General features: G+C 52.4%; 8 protein-coding genes across 8 annotated transcripts; 3 read left to right on the top strand and 5 right to left on the bottom strand.

The window, feature by feature from the left end:
• Positions 1-325: 325 nt before the first annotated feature.
• RHO25_004184 (uncharacterized protein) lies at positions 326-2,117 on the bottom strand (the record flags this gene model as incomplete). The annotated part of the gene is made up of 2 exons (XM_065602530.1): positions 326-403; positions 465-2,117. 2 exons carry the CDS (start codon positions 2,115-2,117, stop codon positions 326-328), a joined length of 1,731 nt encoding a protein of 576 aa, XP_065458602.1.
• A 408-nt stretch (positions 2,118-2,525) lies between these two features.
• On the bottom strand, positions 2,526-4,006 carry RHO25_004183 (uncharacterized protein; the record flags this gene model as incomplete). The annotated part of the gene is made up of 3 exons (XM_023595107.1): positions 2,526-3,283; positions 3,337-3,637; positions 3,689-4,006. The coding sequence occupies 3 exons, from the start codon at positions 4,004-4,006 to the stop codon at positions 2,526-2,528; spliced, it is 1,377 nt and encodes a 458-aa protein (XP_023457499.1).
• Positions 4,007-4,785: 779 nt separating this feature from the next.
• RHO25_004182 (uncharacterized protein) lies at positions 4,786-5,829 on the bottom strand (the record flags this gene model as incomplete). The annotated part of the gene is made up of 1 exon (XM_023595106.2): positions 4,786-5,829. One exon carries the CDS (start codon positions 5,827-5,829, stop codon positions 4,786-4,788), a length of 1,044 nt encoding a protein of 347 aa, XP_023457498.1.
• A 1,570-nt stretch (positions 5,830-7,399) lies between these two features.
• RHO25_004181 (uncharacterized protein) lies at positions 7,400-8,725 on the top strand (the record flags this gene model as incomplete). The annotated part of the gene is made up of 1 exon (XM_023595105.2): positions 7,400-8,725. One exon carries the CDS (start codon positions 7,400-7,402, stop codon positions 8,723-8,725), a length of 1,326 nt encoding a protein of 441 aa, XP_023456672.1.
• Positions 8,726-9,244: 519 nt separating this feature from the next.
• Positions 9,245-10,666, top strand: RHO25_004180 (uncharacterized protein; the record flags this gene model as incomplete). Its single annotated transcript, XM_023595104.2, has 1 exon — positions 9,245-10,666. The coding sequence occupies one exon, from the start codon at positions 9,245-9,247 to the stop codon at positions 10,664-10,666; it is 1,422 nt and encodes a 473-aa protein (XP_023456673.1).
• A 1,709-nt stretch (positions 10,667-12,375) lies between these two features.
• On the bottom strand, positions 12,376-13,020 carry RHO25_004179 (uncharacterized protein; the record flags this gene model as incomplete). Its single annotated transcript, XM_023595103.2, has 1 exon — positions 12,376-13,020. The coding sequence occupies one exon, from the start codon at positions 13,018-13,020 to the stop codon at positions 12,376-12,378; it is 645 nt and encodes a 214-aa protein (XP_023456676.1).
• Positions 13,021-14,964: 1,944 nt separating this feature from the next.
• On the top strand, positions 14,965-17,171 carry RHO25_004178 (uncharacterized protein; the record flags this gene model as incomplete). The annotated part of the gene is made up of 2 exons (XM_023595102.2): positions 14,965-15,835; positions 15,889-17,171. 2 exons carry the CDS (start codon positions 14,965-14,967, stop codon positions 17,169-17,171), a joined length of 2,154 nt encoding a protein of 717 aa, XP_023456677.2.
• A 557-nt stretch (positions 17,172-17,728) lies between these two features.
• Positions 17,729-21,470, bottom strand: RHO25_004177 (uncharacterized protein; the record flags this gene model as incomplete). The annotated part of the gene is made up of 2 exons (XM_023595101.2): positions 17,729-21,369; positions 21,419-21,470. The coding sequence occupies 2 exons, from the start codon at positions 21,468-21,470 to the stop codon at positions 17,729-17,731; spliced, it is 3,693 nt and encodes a 1,230-aa protein (XP_023456674.2).
• Positions 21,471-21,540: the final 70 nt, after the last annotated feature.

The following is a 21,540-nucleotide window of genomic DNA, read 5'->3' as shown; positions in this document are numbered from 1 at the left end:
GTTCAGTGATTTTCATACGACAAATCAATCGCCTGGAATTTCTAGCTCAAGTGGCCAAAGCTTCAACCAAAAATCGTCTGCCAACATTTCTCATGCGCAACGTCGATCCAGTGAGCCCCTCCTCCTCCACCCGCGTTTCCATTCGCTGTTCCAGGGTTATCAGCCCTTTCCCAAACTTCTTTCACGATATCGAGCGCACACAATTGTGGCCTCTGGGCATATTTCCTTGATAGCACTAGCATTCTTTGCTCGACGAGATATCGTGCTGCAACAAGGTCATCGTGTTGTTGTGTGGTGTCCGGGTCGGCGTGGTCCGAAGTCCCTCCTACTCCTGCTGAGATTGAGGTTGTTGCATTTTGGTGATTATGGTTGAGGTTGTCAGGTAAGCGTAGTTGAGATCCGGCTATAAGCATTATGAGTGGGAGGAGGCGGCACGCGCCGGAGGAGATGGGGATTGGCTTTACGAGGTCGAGGGTTTGTGTGGCGAGCATGGTGAGGTGGTAGTCGAGGGGAGACTTGTAGCTTTTGGTGCTGTCGCTATTGGTGTGGCTGGATTTTGTGTCTTCAGAGGAATGTCCGGGCAATAGGTCTGAAATCGAGGAAGTTTTGGTCCTTTGCCAAAAGATGTTGGGGAACGCGCGATAGATCTCGAGGAGACCTACGAGGCGGTAGGCCTGAGAGATCAGGATGAGATCGGCAAGTGGTGTGCGTTTGTCGCCAGGATCGTTGATGGAAGAGGCTTCTGGAGGAGACCAGGTGTACAGCAATTTCTCGAGATGAGTTGCCCACTCTTCATCTCCTGTGCCTAGCACACCATTTCGCACACGGCGACGTAGAATGCGGCCAACTTCGGCGAGGACGAAGAATATTTCGCTGCTGATACCTGTCCATGGGTGAGGGTTGATGGGCACTTGACGAACGGGCATCGCTAGGTCGGGAGATTTGAGACCTTGTAACGCGGCCATGGGAACTGGGTCGATGAAGCTGGCAAGCATTTCCCAATACATGATGGCATCCAGAAGGAATTCGTCGTGGGGTGAGTGCTCGTTGCGTTGGAGTTTGACTTGCACTAGATCCCGGGCGATGAAGAGGTACTGTAGTCCGAGGTTGGAAGCTTGGTGCCACGAAGACGACACGCCCAGTAACAGTAAACTCAACAGCACGGTGTCTATTGAGCTTTTGCCATTGCGAAGTAGTTGAAGATCTTGTTGTAATGATTTCCACGCTCGACCGCGTTTCGCATTTCCCAGGACTGCGATGTGAGGGTAGAAGTTGGCAAGGTGGCCGATTGCCATGCTTTCAATGGTAAAGCGGACTGTGCTTGATGTGGCGCAGTGTTCTGCAACTAGTGTGCGGAATTGGTTGGCTTCAGAATCGAAGCAAGAGTATATTGCGCAGACATGATTGAAGTAGTGGCTGACAAGATCGTCTTCAGAGAACCCGGGGACCTTGTTGGGCACTGCTAAACGATAGAAGGTCTTGAGCAAGCTGGCAGGTCTGGACGAGTCAGCCTTCGGTGGCGGTGTTGGCAGCTGCTTGGCGACTGCATCGTCTTTGATAGCATCGTTACCCGAAGCAGTCATGCTGCTTCCACTGATGGGTTCCACGCCGTTGGGAATGAGCTGCGATAGCCCGCCATATATGCCGCCTAGGAATGGTTGTGTGTCGAAAGGCGCATCTTGTGCTTCCTCAGGTGAAGGTCCCGGAAATAGAGTTGAGAAGGTCAGGTCCTCAAGCCCATACTGCTCCATATCTGGCCAGCCATACATGTCCAAGGCACTGTCATCGTTGAATCCCAAGGTGGTCGCCACTGGCGCTTGATAAGACGCTCGATCACCGCCATCGCTGGTTGGTGGTCGAACAAGATCACCATCAGGTACATTGCTGTTTGTCGGGCTCAACGATGTATCTTGTGACGTTCGCTGCCGTTTCTGGGGCGGGCCAGTCAGAATCTCATGCTTGCTTGACCATCGTAACTGCTTGGTATATCCAGGACACTCGGCGCCTTGAGCGATGCATATTTGGCAGGCAGGCTTCGTCTCGTCGCATTTTATATGCTTTGACTTGCATCGCTGGCATCCTCCGCGAGATTTGGACGACTTGACAGTCCGCTTCATGATGTCGTGGTCGGAGCAAGGTGTCGGGATGTCTTGGAGGCTGGGATGACCCGCCGGGTCTGTGCTGGAAGTGGAGGCGATTTCCACTTCTGCCGCTTGCTCTCCTTCCTTCGCTTCTCCTCTTGACAATCTTTCTCACTCTCACAACGCTGACCTTGATGAAGGAGAGAACTGGCGTGATGGAAAACGACGACGAACGCTGCTGACCTACACGTACACTGACCGCCGTCAATTTGCCGCTGGTCACCACCCCGCCTCCACAAACACACGATGGACTCATTATCCTAAAATGGCCAACCGACTCACAAGCGAACCTCAAACACTCAGATATCGGATACATTGCAACCGCTGCATGCGATGAGGATTTATGCGATGATTCGTCCTTACGTCAATACTTATCAACTATCTTCACAATTTTGGCCTAGCATCTAAACCGACTACATTCAAGACCTCCTTGGCAACGTTCTCGCCAGAGCACAATGCGCCTTCCATGTACCCCTTCCACTCCGTGGCGTACTCTGTGCCGCAGAAATGGATGTTCCCGACAGGCTTGCCATACACATCCGCATGCTTGGTCAAGTCGCCAATCTTGGTGATGGGGACCAATGCGCCTTTGGAGTACTGTTCATGCTTCCAGATCTGGTCGAACATCTCGATTGGTCGCCAGACTTCGGAATCAGGACCTGCCTTATAGATCTTGGCCAGCTGCTTCAGGATAGTGGCGCGTCGCTCGTGAGGTGGTAGCTTGGACCATTTGCGGCCCAAGTCGCCATTCACAAAGCAAGTCAAGCAGTACAGTCCGACTTCCTCCACACTAGTGTCTCGCGCCAGCGGGCTAGGGCCACTGTAGCTCATGAAGAAGCCATTGTAGGACGTCTCCCGCCACCAAGGTGTGTTGTAGCATACAATCATCTTGTTGTAGTCTCCCATCGTGGCATTGTCGGCAAGCTCTTGAAGACCAGCAGGCAGTGGCGGAGATATCGTCAGGTCTTGGTACATTGTGCTTGGTATCGAGATGATGACTTTCCGCGCTTTGAAGACCTTTCCGCCGACTGTGGTGACGACCACATGAGTGCGATTATCCTCGACGGATCTCACCGGCGATGAGAAATAGACGTTGTGCTTGCCGACGAGCTCGTGGAGGCCGTTCGCAATGGATTGAGTGCCTGGTTGGAAGTCAGCCCTCGTTCTGATACCAGGTTCTGCACACTATACTCACCACGGTGTAGACGCTGATAATTGCCACCGGTCTTGTCATCAGCACGAATCGACAGAAGTCCTTGGTTCTTCCGACAATAGTCGATGAAGAAAGCTGCTGACTCTTCCGTAGATTCCACGCCATGCATCACTCTAGCCCAAAGGTTGACCATCTTGATTGTTTTGTCGGTAGCGCCAAGATTCCGAACATACTGATCCAGACTGACAGCATCATCTTTCGATTCCGGTCGTCCAGCCTTTAGTGATTCTGCTTGAATATGATCACGAACAACCCCCAGATTCTTCTTCTCCTCTTCGCTGAACTGTGTCTTCGTCAGCACACACGCTCGCAGGAACAATGACTCATCACATACCTCAGGCATAATACCATGCGGGAATGTTGAAATGCCGCCCTCACTATCCTGCATAATCGCGGTATGCCCCAACCGCTGTTCCACCCTCTTCAAGTCCCATCGCTTCAGATACTTCGTGATACGCGGCTGCAACTGATCATTTACCCACGCAGCACCCAAATCCACCACGCCTCGACCAGATGCCAAAGGGACGCTCCAGACTTTGCCTCCGACTCGATTTCGAGCCTCTAGGACAATGACTTGTAGCCCTGCCTCTTGCAGAGAACGCGCAGCTTGTAACCCGGAGAGCCCGGCTCCGATGACGATCGCGTCAAGCATGGTCTTGATTCACCTCTTTCGTAAACAAAAATGGTATGATAGAAAACGTACGAAGCAGAAGTAAGAGAAGGATCAAAGGACTTCAGAAACCGAAACGTTGACCGTAATAATATCACCTCTACCCAAGCACCGTTTCGCATCTCGCTCAACCCTCTCTTACTCAACAGAAACATAAGAAAGTAATCCTCGCACCACCTCCAGCTACAGCACGCGTGCGAGACGCGACCAACTAAAGACCTCGCATCCCGAATTTACCGCACTTGTTTTCTCGGAAAGTAAGCTTTTGAGAATTCTTTCTAACCACGTGGTCATGAGCCGGCCGTTCCAGATTCGTGGCATGATGCTTATAGAATGGACCAGAGAAGTGTGGGACATGGAAGTAGTGCTTCGTTGGCTGACTTGCCTAATGTGGTCATATTTCACATGGAAGTGCGCTTTCGCGGGAAGAGGCTAGCCGGATGAGGAAGGAAGTGGTTCTGGTGGGCCTCTCGTTATTTGACTTACTACTGATGATTGTTGTGTGAGAGACGGACGTGTACAACGAGATCGATGTGTCAAAAGTGCGCATGTGTGCGTGGAATGATTCATAAATCCGAAGAGGGGCGCCAAGAACCAGAAGTCTGAGATGCAAAGTATCAATGGATGCTTGAACAGTCATAGACCTGGTTCTATACACAAGTTGGGTATCTTTTTGAATATACATATCGAATCTGCTTCCCTTTCATTTAGTCCGCACCGTCCTAGTAACTCCACAGACCATTTCTGCTTCAAAGGCACAATCAGAAAAGAGGGAAGTTGAAGTTGTACTTCATGTCCACGTTGTCCTCGATAACCTCGATTCTCCTTCCACAAGTTCCAAAGATCTTGTCCCATAATCGTGTTTGTTTGCCATAGTTGCTGCTCTTCCTCCATCCCTTGCGGTGATGCAGGTCATGGTCCTCGATGACGAGCTCCATGCCAAAAAGCTTGAGGAGAGGCGAGTGAACGCCCGGAGTGCAGGAATAGATTCGTAGTCCACTGTGACCAAAAGGTTCGGCGAAGATGATGTATTGATGGCACAACCACCAATCGTGGAATCCCATGGGTAGCTGGAAGACATACTTCAGCGTTGCCCAGGTCAGGAATGGGATCAAGGCGATCTCGAGGAACTCTTGCTCTTCGTCGGCGTATGAGGACAGAAGTGGGTTTGGATGTTTGGTCAGGTGGTGCGTGCGGTGGTATTGCCACAGTCTATCGACCTCGTGGCAAGAGCGGTGGTAGAGGTAGAAGAATCCATCGAGGACAACGGAGTAGAGCGCTAACTCGAGAGGGATCCACCAAGAGAGTTGTAGTGCTCCGCGACTACGCCATGAGAAGAAAATGGCGAGCATGGGTCGGATGGTAGTAGTAAGTTGGAGCGAAGCGAACGTTTTGTTCACGCCCACATCAGGCACTTCGTCGCGCTGATGCTTGTCACCGTCCAGGTAGCCATATCGGTATCCCAAGCGTCGGAGAATCTTGACTTCGTGAATCGCGTTGATTTGCATTGCAGCTGTGTAGAAAAAGAATGCAGCAATCGGGTGCATATCGTGGCCAGTGTACCAGATGTACAGTTGCTGTAGCGCCATCGGCCAACCTGCGTGGGCCAGAATCCACAGGTGACACGACAATTCATTCATGTAAGGTACTTTATCTGTCTTCGCGAAGACTGGTGGCGGCGTTTGATCAGTTGCGGTGTGAAATGCGTCGATCAAATTGAAAAACTTGTGTGAGAAGCCCCATTGTGATTTGTCGCCACGCCAGGTGGACTTCATCGAGTCTTGCGGTCGTCGATCGCCGTGCATCTTGAATGTGGCTCAAAGAGATGAGTGTGGTGTTGTGAATGACTTACATCGATGAAAGACTGGGCATATATGTATCGCAGCTACATGAGGTATCAGTATGGCCACTCCGCATCTCTTGGAAGACCGAGGACGCATGTGAAGGCGCTGGGTCATGCCGTCGTTATCGGACAACGGTTGTGCGGAGAGCATCGTCATTCCGAAAGTAAGACGATGCTAACCACAAGCATCTTGACCTGTCGATCGCTGGGTTCTCCGCATATCTGATTGGGTGAATCGTTCAACTCAAATGCTTCTCCATTCTTCTTTCGGCGGTAGGGCAGGTTCCAGCTGCCATTTCAAATGTCAGGCACCTCAGGCAACAGGATGCTGTCCAGTGAGAGAGGTTGTCCGTCTGTTTGAATAGATGAGGTCGGTTTCCACGCCAAACGACTGTTCTCGTTGCTCGGCACTCCTATTCATAGCCTGTAACTCTTCACCTCTGTCTCCTCCAGGCTGCAATATACCGACAGCTGCGTTTGGTCCCCTCGCTGCGAACCTGCGCATATGAAAAGAGGGCACCCCAGAGTCTCCTCGGCGGTCAGTAATCACGAGCACAGAGACTTGACCTATACAGCATCACGTCACGGTCAAATCAGCGGCAGTTCACACCGACTGTACCCGGTCGAGGAGATTCTTGCTCATACGATCGCAGACCTTGGACAACCGTAGCCGTGATCTCGACCTGGCGTCGAAAATCTAGATTTCGGTCGGAAGACGTGATCTCATGGACGAGGTCATCGGCCTTCCTGGCGCAGACTGCAGCTCGATGTCATTCGAGAGCTCGCTGCCACTGACGTCCATGCTGAAGGCCGACGAACGTATAGTATGATTGCACGAGGTTTTGCAGCCTCGTAGCATATCATGAAAACATGCGGTCTAGTCCACCATCAGACCAGGAAACTGCAGTCCGTGAGGCAGATGAGCGTATACGGGTAGAGATTCTTATTCCGTCTCTGTGTTGCATACAAAGCAGCCTGCAACGACCTACCATAGCCGCGACTGGCGTACTTGCGTCTGGGATGTTCCGACGCTACTCATTGGTCGCTTGCAGGATCCGATGATGGATAGATTGGAATCTTCGAGGGTCCGTTTAGTCGTGAGATCATGAGCCGATCTAGAAGACGCGAGCTAGCGAAGACCAGCGGCCATGTGCGTGGCGCCGTGGGATAGTATGCCACTGGATGTATCTTGTGCGCACGTCTAGCAAATGTTGTGCTCGATGCTGCCTTTGGAACCGACCAGACCGTGGCGATGCTCCGACTGCCATCTAGTCTTGCTCATCTCCGTCATTTAGACGAATAGCGAGACCATTCCGGCCCATTTGGTGCTGTTGTTGATGATGTTGTTAGTCTGCACGAGTGCAAGACCTTGGAGAGGAAATGGGCGGCAGGCAGGAACGTGGGCTGAAACGGAAGCGCACGTGTGATCGGCGCTAGGTTTCGCCGATTGTGTCACGGTCGCTTCCAGAAAGGAAGTTCAGAGACGCATGTGAAGCAGACCAACAACGCGATCCATCCTCACACCAGCCGCCATGGCTGCTCCCAGGCTGCCGTTCCTCTGGCCCGTGCTGGCAAGAGGGTTCGAGAGCACCTCACCCACTGTCCGCTCCGCCAGAGCTGCCCAACGCATCCAGGCGTTTCACTCAACATCCCGACGAAGACGACCAGAGGTAACACCGCCTCAGCAACAGCGTTATGGCACGGCGAACGAACCTCTGCCTCATCTCGCAAATGGGAAGAAGAGGAGCAAAAAGAATGCTCCCGCCGAACAGCAGAAAAGACTGCCCAAAATCGGCGAGAAGCTCCAAACGGCAGGGGAAGCAGAAGTGAAGGCCGAGCGTCAAGAGTTGCAAACAGAGGATGTCAAGAAAGAACCCAAACCAGAAGACGTACCAGCGACATCAAAAGCGCATTCAGACCCGCTTCTAGACGGAGCAACCCCTATTCAAAAAGCGCCTGGTGCGCCAGAAACACCGCCTGACAAGCCCCTAGAAACGCTGTTGGATTCAGTGCCTGATCCAGTGGAACACGCAGAGGAACAACAGGCAGCATCCTCGAAGACCCAGCCTGAGGAACAGCCAACGCAAGCTTTTGACGAACACGCTCCTTCGACGAAAGCTCCTCACATCAGCACACCTCGCCACGTGCATCACTTTGACACTTATGGGCTGGTGAATCGCTTAAAAGACGGAAATTGGTCGGAAGCACAGGCAATAACAACAATGAAGGGCGTACGTGTGATGTTGGCTGAAAATATGGATTTGGCCCGTGAAGCGCTGGTCAGCAAGTCACAAGTGGAGAACGAGACCTACCTCTTTCGAGCAGCTTGCGCAGAGCTGAAGACGGAAGTGACAAGTCGGAGGAGAGCGGAGCAAGAGAAGATGCGAACCGAGCGGGCGCAACTACAGCACGAAGTCGAAATTTTGACGCAGCGACTGGGTCAAGAGATCGCGGCCATGAAAGATGACATTAAGGGTACCTTTGATGACCGCAAGATGGCTGTACGCAACGATGAGCGCTTGATGGAGTCGAAGATTCAACGATTGAACTACCAGATCACAGTCGATCTGCAAGCTGATGCGAAGTCAGAAGTTGAAGGGCTCAGATGGGTCATGACCCGTCGCGTCATCCTGGCCTTGGGTGTGATTGTAATCATGGTGGTGGCATCGCTGAGAATATATTCCAACGCCGTGCACGAGCAAGAATTGACAGCAAAGCGACTTGCTAGGATGAGATCGGGAGGCACACAGACGGACTCTGGAAGTGGGAGAGGGGGTCCGACTGGTAGCGATTCACCTACAAGTGGTCAAGGAATGAATGGCGGTGAGATGCTTGTCGACTCATTGCCTACTGGGTAGTAATGATAGCATGTGAAGTTGTGCATGGCGAAGCTAGAGTTAGACTATGATACCCCTATCACAATGCATTCGTCGATTTTCGGCCGCTCCTTCCAGATGGAGATGGACTTCGTGTCTGGCTTCTTGAGGCAGCCGCTATCGACAATTTGGCGACCGATATGCGCCCACGACACCTCATTCGACAGCACTCGTATAATGCTGTACAAGTCCCCAGAATATGAAGAAACATTCTTTGCGTGCAGCGCATTGCACTTCTGGAGTGGGTTCCGGCTCGTGGTCGGAGGACTTCACTATGATGTAACAATCTCCGTGGACATCATATCTTCACCACACCACCTACCGGATGGTCCAGGCGCTCAACCACGTTATCTACACGAGCTGACGTCAAAAGAAAGAGGCAAGCGACCATGGACGTGTCATTACCTCTGGCCGGAGCCCATGGAAAATGGAAGGTGAAACTTCCTCTCACATCCTCCGCTATCACTCAATAGAGCGTGATAGCGACAATCCCACGCAACGATGACCGCAAACAACCCCCAAGCAAACGGCAACATGCCCAACCACCACGAACTCGACGGCCATCAAGAAGACCACCCAAATCACGACTTCACAATCCCCTACGAACTCTTCTACACCAACCTCCACGACGACGAAGAAACCGAACAACACAAACGCCTCCGCGGCCAAACCCTCTCCAAACGTTCCATCCGGCACTACAACCACGCCACCACAAAATGGGGTTCCCTCCTCGAAAATTTCTCCCCAATGTGGTTCGCTCTCGTGATCTCCTCTGGCGGATTAGGCCTCCTCTTCGCCGGAACATTCCCCTATCGAGCCCACTGGCAAATCATAATCGCCACGATCCAATACGTCCTCGAACTCGTTCTCTTTTTCACATTCGGCGCAATATTATTACTCAAATGGATAATATACCCCCACGTCGCAGTGCGAAAAGCGATGAACGATCCAGATGAATTAGGAGCTTATGCTATTCCGCCGATTGCTTTGATGACGATTGGAGCGCTTACGGCTAGTCAAGTGAGTTTGGGACCTTGGGGTGGACATGCTTTTACGATTGTGGCGTATGTTTTGTGGTGGATTGGGATGATTTGGACGTTTTTGACTGCGGTTGTTGTTCTGACGACCCTCTTTTACACTGGAAATCAGAGTTCCAGAACGATGAGTCCTGTCCTCTTCATGGCCCCCGTAGGACTCGCGACTGCTGCGACAGAAAGCGGATTCATCACAATATATTCAAAGGAAATGTCCGCGAGGATGGCAGGACCGATGCTAGTTGTTGGGTATTTTGCTGGAGGTGTGGCGTTGTTCATGGCGATTATACTGTATACGATATATTTCCATCGATTATTGGCTGCGGGTTTCTCGCCTCCGGCGAAGAGACCTGGTTTGGTGATTTTGATTGGACCGGCTGGACAGCTTGCTACGGCATTTCAGATGATGGGACAATCTGCGGCGGGATATAATCGTTTCGCGGAGTACAAGCATACGGCGTTGCAGCCACCTACTTATGGGACTTTTTGGACGGCACAGACGGCGCAGGGACTACAAGGAAGTGGGATCTTCTTTGCGTTGCTTATACTTGGATTTGGGTATTTGATGCTTTTTCTTGCGATTGTGGGTGTGGTTGATGTTTTTGTGAAGAGGCAGGTCAAGTATAGTTTGACATGGTGGGCTCTGGTGTTTCCTTCTGTGACTATTACGACTGCGTGGATGGAATTGGCGAGTTCGATGGATTCGCCTGCATTCCGGGGCCTGGTCTGCGCTATGACGGTGCTGTTATACGTGGTTTATTTCATCAATTGGGGATTTACGATTTGGGGAATTGTGGATGGAAGTTTGATTTTTGGAAAGACGCATTTGGAGACGGAGATGGAATTAATGGCGAAGGCACAGGGCCAGAGGAAGAAGGAGGATATTTAGGTGTTGGTTACTGCAACAGGGCTGGCAAAATTACAGGTGATCTGAGAAAAATGCATTCGCCATCGAATCGAGCCATACTGAACACATCTGGAAGCAACTCATCTCTACACAGAATTGACTCCACGGAAACACGTCCATCCGAATCCGTACTTCCCGACCTGGCCTGCAGCCATCCAACAGAAGACCAGCACCTGAGACACATACCTGTCCAGTCTAGACTGTCTGCGAACGAACAAGTGCTGTCAAGGCAAACATTGAAATCGTTCATGCATAACCGCTTCTCCCGATCTTGCATGACATCCTCGCCCTCGTCGGAGCGCCTCAGGGCACTCGAAGCAAAACTGCTCGCCTCACGATACGCCTCCATGCTCATTCTCATCTGGGTCCTTTTCGGTTTCTGCACAGATCTCATGATAGAACTGTTGAAACTCAACTTTTCCTCTTCGTTCAGACAAAAGTCGGTGATATCTCCTGTCTTTTCTGTCAACTTCCGCGTTAGAAAGAATATATGAGAACATCAGATACGCTCTGTGCATGACCGCATTGAATCCGACGTCACAGTACTGCACCTGATGTTCCTCTCGCACGTCCATATCTTTGACCGACAAGGCGAAGCGTGCAGATAACACAAAATGTAACCTTCTCGGACAAACCTGCAACGTTCTCTCGCTCAATCGCTATCGTTCTCCTCCCCAGCCACGATGGTGATGATTCCTCATCATCATCCCATCGAACCAAATCAAATTTCCGCTCCCCAAAACCTAACTTTTTTCCCGCTCATCTCCAAACCTTTTTCTTTCTCTCTCGCACGGTCGCACATCGTATCTGATAACAAGTGAAGTGACGTGCTCTACCCAAGCGTAACACAGTGCGATACCAGAGCAGGATGAAGATGCTTGCCAAAAGTTGATCAGGGCGTTCATTCAATTCAAGGCAAGCGAGTCCGCTGATAGCCTTCATCGATGTTCCGAAATGTGTTCTGCTTTCCCTTTTGAGGATGTGAGAGTCTTTTGAGTTTGAGAGTGGACTGTGCGGAGCTTGAAGTGGGCGGGAAGTTCGGCAGGATTTTGGAACAGGGCAAGGGATGCGTGACTTCTGGAGATGGTGGCGTGAGGAGGAGCAGGGAATGTGTGGGTGGTGGACTGGGAAGGAGGTGGTAGGGTGCGGAGATTTTGTGTGGGATGCGGGAAGGAGTGAGTGATAGAAGGAAGGAGCGTTCTGTCGGGGATTTATTGATGGTGATGTGCGATGGGCGGTGTTTCGAGTCGTGTGGTGCTGGGGAGGATGATGTGGGGAAGTTGTGATGTTCACGCTGATGCCACCGCAACAAGAAATTCTGTGATTGAAGAGTTGAAGAAACTTGATTTGAAAAGCTGATGAATAATAATGCATGCTATGTTCATGTCCATACCGCTAACCATAACCATCTGAGAAGCTCGCATGTCGGCAATCGTTCTTTGCCCCAGTAACGCCAATGCATGTCAATCGGACCATCTCTATCTTTCCGCTGCAGTCCGCAGCTCTCGCCACCACCCATGCACAAAGGTAGAAAACAGAATTCCAAATGACCGCCCTTGCTGCAGAACCATGCTTCGAAACGAAACCAGACCAAACTATGGTCGTTTATCATTCTTCATAATCGTAAACACTCTGCAATCGCCGCACTCTTATGCTCGCCTCATCTTGAAGCGTGAGCACAAGCGATGCATTTACCACTTGCCGGAGTGGCTACCTCCATGGCTGCCATGAGACGAGTGCTTGTTCTTCTTCAGGTAATCTTGACCCTTGGAACCCAGGAACGCGCCGGCAAGAGCACCGATGACACCATGTCCGGCCTTGTGGCCTAATAGTCCACCGCCGATACCACCAGCCATGGCGCCCATGAAGCCTCGTTCACCCTCTTGCGGGTTGTTGGGATCGCGTGGGTCTTGTGTGTAGCCGTATGGGTTTGAAGGATCGTTGGTAGTGGGAGGATGTTGCGAGAAGTATTGTTGCTGTTGGCTCGAGTAATCTTGGCCGTATTGTGGGTTGGCTTGACCGTGGTTGAAGCCTCCGGCGTTTGGTGGGCCACCGTATGTGGATTGGTTCTGATCGTAGCCTCCAGAGCCGTATTGCGGCGCTGGTGGTGCGCCGTAGCCTTGTTGTTGGCCGTATGGTGCTGAACCGTAGCCGCCTTGGTTGTTGTAGCCGCTTTGATCGTAGCCCTGTTGTGGCGGGTATCCTGAGTAGCCTTGTTGAGAGTATTGCTGATTTTGCTGAGGGTATTGGTTGTAGCCTTGCTGCTGACCTCCGCCGTACTGAGGGGCTGGCGGGGCGCCGTAGCCCTGGTTGTTGTAATCGTAGGGTCCTGACATAGTTGTGATAGTCGTTGTGTTGATCGGATAGCGAGTCAGTGATGGTGATATGCTGATCTGCAGTCTGTGGTTGTGTGTCGAGTCAAGTGGAGAGCAGTCAGATCGCAGCGCAAAAGGATCTTATAGTACCCCTCACTCCGAGCAGCACGTTCTCGGAGGTACCGCACCATTCGCAGTGGACACACCACAGCTGAACATGAAGGCTGAGCGACTGGGCGCAGCTGCCGACGGAAGGCTCGGCAGCGAACGAGTCGTCATCCAGCCCTACGCCACACTGACATCGTTTAGTAACCATTCCTGCTGCCTGAGGCGGAGTTTGCGCTTTCCGCACCGCGTGATAGTAGTTCATAGTATTACACATCGCTGCCTCTGTATTATTCACACTTTCGCCGCACAGCGAACGGCTGGCAGACCTTCCGTGATATGTCGTCGCGCCTTCTTCAGACCAGAGCGCCACATGACCCGGACACGCGATTCTCGGCGCTAAGACAAATTTGGCCGAGAAGCGGCGGTGGCTTGGCAGGGTCTGTGGCATGCGCTCACGCTGTGCACTTCTCGTCGCGTTCCACCACACCAGCCCACCGTCCGCATCATCGCCTGCCCGGCTGTGCTATCACGCCGCCCGCTCTCCACCCGCTGTCCAGCTGAACATGTCTCAGATGGCAGAGTTCTCGGTCGCGAGACATGAAGTTGATTTACTGACGACATGTCATCTTCTGCACTCACCACGTTGTCGCTGCCGCCAGCTGCCGGCATTTCCCAGCAACAACAGCAGTATCGGCCTGACGAACGAGGAACTTCCAGCCTCGGTTCCGCTCTAATATTGCATTGATTTGCTAGATGACGAGCGCCATATCACTTGACTCGCACCATCTTGGCCGTTGACGATGCGGCTCAAGCAATATCAAGGCAAATCCGCTGCGTCGTCATGGCAGAATCGGCTGCTGCAATATCGCACCGAGATGAATGTTAACGGATGATCAACAGGTTGGATCAGCACGACCTCGCCAGGTACAGACCCCCACGTGTGGTAGGATGGGCCGCCGCGCATTGCGCGAACCCGATGCCATTGACTACTTGCATAAATTCAAATGGCACATGAAACACCTCACGAACCTCAAACGCCACGAACATCACTGCTGCACTTTTCAAAACACCCACCTGCACAGTGACGGAGCGACGCTGGAGGTGCTCGTTCTGATTGACCACAATGCCGCGTGACTTTCAGCGACTCTTTGTGAAAGCCTCTGCTTTGCGGGGCCCGCAAGCAAACCCCAGCCAGATCTGAGAAATCTGTTTCAGCCAAATTGGACTTCGAACTCACCGTGAACTGACTGACTGCCATGATCTCATCATGGCTCGAACGGGCCATCTCCATTGAAGCATATCAGAGCTATACCCTGGCCCGACCAGCAAGTACGCAAGAGGAACCCTTGGCAATCCAATGGGTGTCATGTACCTGACGACCAGGATCCCTATTCTGGCCTTTTACAACCAGGGTATTATGATAGCATGATCTCAATCGCCCACGTCGTGCGGCACTGGCCTCACCACTGGGCGATCAGATCCTTCCTGGCTCCCTGTTTCGACCCCAACAGTACTGCAGGTCAGGTATCTCTCCCGTCAGAGACCACGATACAGTTGCAGAGAGAACGAACCTTCCACTGTGAGCCAGTGGATCGACGGCACGTCCCTCGTACATGTTCAGCACGGTAGAACGACCTCACATTTTTCCGACTTCGTTTCGCAAAGTGCAAGATACTATTTGCAATATTCCTGTGACCCGCTCAATCAACACGGGTCGTATTGCTAAGCGCTCACAGATCTGTAGCACTTCGGAGGATAACTTCGTCCCGATCGAGATTTGTGCGAACTACAGCGCATTGGACTGCTCTCTATCCTAAGCCAATGTGGCCTTCTGCCTGCTGAATGAACGCAAACACCATGCAAGCTATACAAAAACTCCGAATCCGGCAAATTCAACAGCAAGGCCAGCAGCAGCAGAACGGACAATTCAACGGCCAGCAGCAGCAGACCGGGCAATTCAATCAGGGCCAACAGCAGAATCAAGGCCAGCAACAAGGCCAGCAAGGACAAAACAATCAGCAGCAGGGCCAACAAGGCCAGAACAATCAGCAGCAGAATCAACAAGGCCAACAAGGACAGCAGCAGAACCAACAAGGCCAGAACGGCCAGCAGCAAGGTCAACAAAATAATCAAGGCCAGCAAAACAATCAACAGCAGGGCCAGCAGAATAATCAGCAGCAAGGTCAGCAGAACAATCAACAACAAGGCCAGCAGAACAATCAACAACAAGGCCAGCAAAATAACCAGCAGCAGCAAGGCCAACAAAATGGCCAGCAACAGGGCCAGCAGGGCCAACGAGGTCAACAAGGCCAACAAGGACAGCAGAACAATCAGCAACAAGGCCAACAAGGTGGACAGAATTCAAATAACAATGACGGCGGGAGGAATGGTGATCAGCGAGGTGATGGAGACAGGAATGGTCAGAACCAGGACAATGACGGCGACCGAAATGGCGACCGCAATGGCCAAAACAATAACGATGGGAACCGCAACGGACAAGACAATAACGGAGATCGAGACGGGGACCGAGATGGGAATCGTGATGGTCAGAATAACGGTGACAACCGAAACGACAACGACCGAAACAACAATGGAGATGACCGAGACCAGCGAGGTGGCAATTCCCAGCAGCAGAATTCTGAAGGGTACGATCGCCAGAATGGCGATGGAGATGCATCCGGAATTGATGGTGGTGCGAAAACTGGAATTATTGCCGGGGGAATAGTGGGTAGGTTGATCTGAGCTTGTTGGACTGTGCGATAGTGGACTGATCTAGTGCAGGTGCCGTCGTTATCCTTGCGATTCTCGCTTTTATCATATGGCGCAGAAGACGTGGAGCTTCCTACGCAGACATTGTGCGGTTCAGGAAGCACTCTGAGGATGTCGTCGTCGAGAAAGGTAACAATAATGGCGCGGTGCTTCCGATCTATCGCAAAGATCGGTTCTCCGTGAGGACTGAACAGCCGCCTGCGGTGCTCAAGGAAATACCTGATGCACCCTCCACTGCGGCATCGGATCGTGGATCCGTCTCTGAGCCTACATTGTGGAAGTCTGCGAACCCACCTATACCATCTCCACTCGAAGAGGAGAAAGTTTCCCCATTGGCTCAGAGCAACGACGCATCTGTGTGGCCCTTCTCGGATCGTTCACCCACACTGGTGAGCGACTCACCTACTTCGGATGCTATACATCACAGACTTCCGCACCGAGATCGCGCTCAACCACCACGATTTGAGCTGCGTCGATCTGGATCTGGCCTCGGTCTTGTCCCTGCCCCTCCTAAACCAGACTGGTCTACCAGTGACGATGACGAACGACCGAAAACAGCAGACACTCTCGCCGCGCCATATGCTCCAAAAGCCAAGCGCTGGTCCTGGATCAATATCTCCCAAAACTCAAGCATAGCATCCCGCACCAGTCCTGTCCCGTTCAGCAAGACTCGCAATCTCACCAACTGGGCTACACGTCAAGACAAAGGCACAAAGCACCACCAGCAACTCTCACAAGATATCGATGAACACGATGACCTCGAAGAAGCCGTCCACTCTCACGCCCACGGAGCAGGGGGAACAATCCACACCGCCACACCAGCCATCATGACCAAAGCCCCACCCCTCAAAAACCACGCAGTCAAACCCATCTTAGCCCCGCCACCTTCCGCCGCTCGACGAGCCGCTTCCCAGAAAAAGAAAAGTTTCAATCGCCCTCACCTCGAACACCACCGTCGCGTCGGAAGTTTATCTATGATTTTCAAACCCGTCGCCTCAGACTCTTCCAAAGAGTCTTCGCCGCGGAGTCCGAGATCACCTGTTGGACCTTCTCATCCACCGGATATGGCGCATGATGCGGTCAAGTTACGGGACTTGGAGGGTGATAAGCGGAAGTATTCTGCTCGTCAACACTTTGCAAGGGGGTTTGGAAGTTATGGTCGCGGCCAGCATGAGAGGGGCATCAGTACTGTCAGTGAAAGTACTGCGACGACTGCGGAGGATCTACCTGCGCCGATGGCCGAGCATGCGGTCTCACCGCTGATGGAGGATGAGCTGAGAGGGAGGTGGAGGTGAGATGTGGCAGCGAGATGAGTTGTGGTGATGGAAGGGGGTGGGAGCTCGCAGCCAACACTGCCCTTCTCTCTGGGTCCACCCTCCTGTTTGCCTGTCATCACGACATTGCTACTACTGGTGCTGGTGCTCAAGGCGTTCCGGATCTTGCTTGCTTTTCTTTTTTCGGGGCTTTTTGTTTTAGCGAGAAGATACCCTACTGCTATTGCTTACCACTTACCACTACTGTATGACCATCAACCAGGTCTTACATATGTAGGTTTCGCTTCCCCGTTTCAATCGAATGGGGAACAATTACGATCGTTACGAATTTCAGATTGGATGGGGGCTGGAGGGACATTGGGATAACGGATTGTGTACTGGTAGCTGAGGTAGTGATGGGAATGGGTAATGAGCACATATATCATGGCACGATCGTATCCTTTCATGAGCAATAATGGCTGCATCCTGAGATTGATGTTTGCGCCATGTGAGAATATTGCTGTCGTTCTATTGAGCCAATCATAGTCATCATCACCTCCTATAAGCAAGCAAGACGGCGTCTGTCTCAACAAATCCGATCACATCAGTTCTGATATGACCACCTCTTGCCCATCGATCACCTCATTTGTCGAAGCCGCCGATGACTCTTTGCCGTCTCCCCCTGCTACACTGCCGGTGCTGCCGCCCTCATATGTCAACCTTGGCCAGTCTTTGCCAGCAGTCGCCAAAACAGCACTCCCATCTAGATCATTAGTGAACCATCGATCTCTCCGCGTTGAAGACCTCTGGCTGCCTTCCAAAGCACTCCGCGCGGCCCGCGTGGTTCTAGCTCGTTTCGTCCTTCGGCCCTCACCACCGCCTTCTCCAGAGGTGTCCAACAGACTTAATCTCTGCCTCTGTTCTTCCAGCGCAAAGTCGTACTGCACGATAGATCTCACGTATGGTGCGAGGTCGAGAACAATATTTCTCAGTGTGCCGTCGAAGACAGAAATCTTGAGGTCCGGGTTCGACAGAGAAACCTCTTCCGGCGCTGAGATTGGGTCGAAGCAAGTGAAGTCTGCTCGCTTCAGTGGTTGTTCCCGAGCTGCCTGGGCGCGTTTGGCCGGAATGCTATTGAGGATGCGAGAACTTTGTACTGCGCTGGGGTTGACTTCGTAAGTCTTCCAGGCGGACAGAGTCATCGTTACCAGAAGATCTTTGCTCATGTTGGAGTAGTCGATCGCCTCGTCAGTTTGGATCAGTGGCATGCCCAGGATATAGTTGCCACGCGCTTTCTCGGACATATGTGGTTGCGTCGGATCGACGCAAGCTGAGCCTGGAATGAGCCCGAGAGATGTGCATGCGTCTGCTGCGCTCAGAACGTCAGCGGTAGCAGCCGCGAAGGATAGCTTGCGAAGATTCTGTTTTCGATCAGTCGAAGATGGCAGACCGTCCATGGATAGCCTTTGATCGTTGTCCAAATATGCCTTCCAGCCGAGCGCCCGGGAGGGTTCGACTCCAAAGTTCTCCCAAGCCCACCAGAGCGCGTCCTCGGCTGATGGATCAGGGCATGGTGTCAGACCCATGCCCTTTTGATATGTGCCGTCGCTCACGACACGAAGTTTGCGGCCAAAGTGGTCCACATCAGATCCTGGCGGCCATCGCTGGTAGATCCAATTCAGTCCTTCCTTCGGATCACCTACGCCCATCTGACACCAATAGTCTAGCTCAGTGATGCTTCTGCGCAGGTCTCGGTCGTGATGCTCATATAGTGTGCTGACGGCACCTCTGGTCAGGAGATGCCCCTCTGCTGCCGCAAGTAGCAACATGTAGTTGGTGGCGAGGTCTATAGGTGCAGGTCGAAAGCGTAAGAAGGCATGGTGAGGAACAGTCTGCCATGCCACCAGGTCCTCGTCATTGCAAGTCATGATAAATGGCCTCTTCGACGATCCGACCAGTTCAAGGATTGTTGTCCAAAATTCTTTGTCGTCTTTGAACAAGATGTCGACCTCTTCTATGAGGATCAGCGATTGCTGTTGGTCTTTCGGTGGTTGCTTCAAAGCTTCTTTCACTGCCTTGAGAGTTTTCTCCTGTAGCAGCTTTTTGGGCTCCGGATCTTTGGGCTTGGGCGGGTTTTTGGTCGATGGCTTGAAGAAGGCACTCATCTTGCCTTGTCTACCACTCTCAAGGTCCTTTTGAAATGCCTCGTCCATGGGCTTGGATTCTTGAGTTTCAAGATGGTCAGACAGAGCACCCTCGGTCCCGTGATGCTTCACAAGGTGGTTTTTAGTCATGTTACCAACCTTGTCCAATACGTCTTTGCCACTTCGACGTTCACTAGAGCTGATTTCGAACACTCGAAAGCCAAGCTCTTTGGCGACGCCGTAGACCGCTGCTGTCTTGCCACATCCGTGTGGGCCGCTCAGAAACACGACATTGTTGAGTTTCGCTCCGGTAGGCGCTGTCTGTACCACGCTCTTCTGTGTCCTTCGAAACCCCAGCGGGCTCGCTGGTGCCGAATCGATGACTTCATTCATTTTGCGAAGCTCTTCGTCGCTATCGACCAGAAAGTCGTCCATCTCATCGGATTTCTTCTTCCGCTTCTTCTTGGGCTTTTCCTTGAAAGGTACGGATGCTGGCTTCGTCGTGGGGGCGGCACCACCAATGGCTTGCACAGCGAGTGAGCCCAGCCATTCTCTCAATATCTGCATCTCGTTTTGAGGCTGCAGCACATCGGCACAGGTCTGTGGGGCGTACTTCTGCGTCCACGATGCATTCTCCCCCCGAGATTCGTCGAACCCAGTCATGATAGCGGGAATTCTGTCGTAAAGTCTCTGCAAGGCCGGATGACTTTGATGTTGTGAAGAGCTTAACGCCAATTCGTCAATGTCTGGATTGGCAAGCGGAACTGAAAGCTGAGTGGCGATTCTGTACGCAATGTCTTGCCCAGACAACATCAATCGCTCAGGCACATTGAGTTTTGCGTGAACCTCGTGGAATCCATCGCTTCGTAAGGCTCGCTCTTCCTCTGGCCTGAGCTGTGCATTGAAATGGCCGAGGATCGAGTCGTCTGGTGTGATTGGTGCTCTGGCGTTCTTTTGCTTTCGTTTGGCGTAAGTGTTCGAATCAGACGCCGAATCATGCTCTACGTGATCGGTGGCGAGAGCTCGCACATGCATTTGGTCACGGAGAGGAAATGGCGCATCGCTGGCACCAGGATGTCGAATCATGAGCCGGTCCTTATTCAAAGTAGACACATATGGTAGATGGTCTCGCGGGTCGTAGTTACGATCAGCCAAGGCTTGCATCCTCAGCTTCCCAGGCGTGACAGCGGTTGACTTGCGAGGAGAGTCATGCTTCGCGGGTGCAGGTTGGTCGTTCGCTTTATTTAGAGTAAAGAAGGGATGTGCAGGTTTATCCATCTTTGCTGGAGTGCGCTTCTTGGGGGTCGTGTTCTTTGCGGCAGCCTTCGACCGAGTCTTCCTGGGAGTTCGAGGGGAGGTCTCGATCGTCAAAGGTATGGTCTCCTCACCAACGAGGACTCGAGAGATTCTATCTCCGGTCGCAGCCCTCGACGACGCGTCTGCACCATAGCCGATCTTAACAACAAGGTGCTTCGCGGCATTAGCGGCTGCTGCCCTTCGTGGTCTACCACGTTTAGTCACTGGTTGCGCTGCAGCCTCTTCTTGCTTCGGCTTGCTGGTTGGAGGCGAGCTGAATTTGCCATTCGCGTTGAGTCGAAGCACTTTCTTAGGTTGCGCCTTTGGAGAGGGCGTTCTTGGTGCGATCACACTCCTATCCAAGACGTCGCCGGCGTCTGGTGCCGTAGCTGCGACTATCGGTGGTGATGACCTTGGTATCACGACTTGGGGCGAAGGTTGTCGTGACCCTGGCACCACAGCTGGCCCATCATCTGCAGCGCCCACGCCGACCTCGACAGATTCATGCTCGCTTGTCCGCCGTCGCTTCTTGCGTAGATCATTCTGATCGACTGTCTCCAGCGGTTTTTCGCTGTGGCATTGCGCAGTGAGCCCATTGACACCAGCCACGAGAGTATTTGTGCGTGCATCCAGTGTTGTCTGAAGCTTGCTCTGTCCTTTTACATCCTCCTTCTTCGGTCTCCGTTTACTGTTGGTTCTCTTTGGCTTCGTCGCCAAGTCGGCGGTTGGTGTGTCGGGTGTATATTCTGCATCCTCGGTCTTGTCGTGCTCGTCTGATACTCGGTTATTCGTTGACTTGTCTGTCTCAATTAGCAGGCTACCCCGTCCATCCCACGAGAATGAGCTGACCAGTGGTTCGTTGAAAGAACGGATGCACGCTCTTGCTATCGTCAGCGCTCATGGCACGAAGGACTGCGGTTGCTGCCATCCAGGAAGCATTGCAAGAGAATGTGTAGGTGGGAGTGTTGCGA

This window comes from Cercospora beticola, chromosome 3 (genome assembly GCF_033473495.1).
Source record: "Cercospora beticola chromosome 3, complete sequence".
NCBI classification, from domain to species: Eukaryota; Fungi; Ascomycota; class Dothideomycetes; order Mycosphaerellales; family Mycosphaerellaceae; genus Cercospora; species Cercospora beticola.
The sequence above is the reverse complement of the archived record's forward strand: the minus strand, read 5'-3'. Positions and strand labels throughout refer to the sequence as shown.